The sequence below is a fragment of the Olea europaea genome, chromosome 9 (genome assembly GCF_002742605.1).
Source record: "Olea europaea var. sylvestris chromosome 9, O_europaea_v1, whole genome shotgun sequence".
NCBI classification, from domain to species: Eukaryota; Viridiplantae; Streptophyta; class Magnoliopsida; order Lamiales; family Oleaceae; genus Olea; species Olea europaea.
In genome coordinates this window covers 1,269,353-1,271,187 of record NC_036245.1, presented here as the reverse complement: position 1 = coordinate 1,271,187, position 1,835 = coordinate 1,269,353, and the positions used below count along the sequence as shown (strand labels likewise).

At 45.1% G+C, this 1,835-nt stretch overlaps 1 protein-coding gene across 1 annotated transcript; it reads right to left on the bottom strand.

Annotated features, from left to right (window-relative positions):
• Positions 1-1,825, bottom strand: LOC111399365 (probable galactinol--sucrose galactosyltransferase 6). The gene is made up of 2 exons (XM_023026633.1): positions 1,564-1,825; positions 1-1,455 (listed from the first exon to the last, which is right to left on the bottom strand). Exons 1-2 carry the CDS (start codon positions 1,744-1,746, stop codon positions 7-9), a joined length of 1,632 nt encoding a protein of 543 aa, XP_022882401.1. The 5' UTR covers positions 1,747-1,825; the 3' UTR covers positions 1-6.
• Between the last annotated feature and the right edge of the window lie 10 nt (positions 1,826-1,835).

Below are 1,835 nucleotides of genomic sequence, written 5' to 3'. Positions count from 1 at the left end.
ATATATTCAATGACTATAACAGATTGATCTAAATACACTAATCAACAAAAAGCATGCCAATATATCAAGAAAATGTAGATCTTTTTTAGGAAAAGGATCAGACACATACCAATAAAGGGATTCAAGGTTATGGCTCATGCAGGCAATACATCCATTATCAGGAAAGTTCCTAGTCACAGATGCATCAAGAGCCTGGTGATACTGGCGGGTCAATTCGACCCGGCCCCCAAGACCGGCCCCGAGGGTCTCCAAGATGCATTGCACATCAACCTTCACGCCATCTATTCCAGCAGCAGCCAAGTAGCTATGCAATTCATTGTAAAACTTGTACACATTTTTCGGGTTCACTAAACCTAACCCCTGCAGTGCAATTGCATCAGTTTTCCACCCCGGCTCATTAGCTAGGACTCCGTTGGACAACATCGGATACTTCATAGCCGATCCATATTCGTCCATGCCATTCACTCCAGGTCGAACCCCACCCCAATAACCGGTGATCGCGTGCCACACATAAACGTATTTCAATCCATGCTTTTCTTTCGCAATGTTGACTATGTTCTTGATCCCCACCGAGGGATCGTCCTTCTTTTGAAATTTCTCATTTTCTTTGATTCCGGTAAGCCTCAGCAGGGATGCCTGCTCTTGTTCTTTCTTTTCCTTCTCCTCATCTGTGCCAACTGATTGCCATCCATCATCGATGATCACGAACTTCGGAGGGGTCCCACCGGCCTCGAGGCTCTCGAGCCCGGCTGCAACTCCCTCCTGAGTAACCTCTCGGTAGAATGCATCCCAAGTGCACCATCCAAAGTAATCCACAATTCCAGGCGATTTCTTCTCATGCCTCAGCCTGAATGTTCCGAGATGGGATTTCACGGCCCGGATCGCCTCGTATATTGTCCCAAATGGATCAGTTCCGGCACTGATGTATACCGAATGCGTAAACGATGATCCAACGGTGTTGCAATCCCCACTCTCCAAACACAGTTCAAGTTCATCTTGATCATTCCCCTGCAGACAAGCCGTAAAGGGACCTTCAATCAAGGGCAAAAACACAGTATAAACAACTTTATTTTCGTCATCGCCATTAATATCTGATTCCAAGTGAGATCCATCCGCAGTTTCCAAGAGCAAAAATAGTGTCTCCAATGGAATATCACGGCCCTTGTCCCCCATTTTCTGTGCCATCCACCATAACTTGAACCTAAAGCAGGACAAAAAACGCACATCACGCAGTGTCCCAAGCGGCAAAACTTGCCGGCTGTTTTCTTTGTCGAAAACCGCCCCCAAAAATACCCCCTCCACCGGCTCCGAAGCAGCTCCGGAGGTGGCAATAACATTGTCCGGCACATTCTTCAGTAAAGTCCTGTCCTTCACCACCAGTTTCCGGTCTGCAATCCTCACAGCTGGCTTGATCGTCATGGCTTTCTTAACTTTATTAAATTCTACTTCACTACCCTGCAAAAATTTTCACACACACACTTCATTAATAAACTTATTTCACAACATCAAAAGAAGCCCACCTCAAATTAGTCCCGAAACATGAACAAAATCACAAAATTTTACCTTGTAAGAGACAATGAAATTACGTGAAGAACGTGGGAAACGAGAAAGAAAGAAACTGGGCTTAGTTTCTTTCAGAAAATGAAGAGCAAGTGGATAATTGAGTGATGAATAATGCTTGAGAAATGGCGAATTTATAGTGGTGGAAAGCTTGGTACAGTGAACTGAAATTGATAGAGGCACCATGGCTGATGATACAGGGGATGTGTGGTTAGCTCTAACAACTCCCACCCGTGACCCGACTCCTCGGTTTCTTCAATTGTTTGTTTTTAAGC

Coding starts and splice junctions, on each gene's coding strand:
- LOC111399365 (XM_023026633.1), bottom strand. CDS start 1,746: ATGGTGCCTCTATCAATTTCAGTTCACTGTACCAAGCTTTCCACCACT. Junction 1,456..1,563: donor ATTTCATTGTCTCTTACAAG/GTAAAATTTTGT, acceptor AAATTTTTGCAG/GGTAGTGAAGTAGAATTTAA.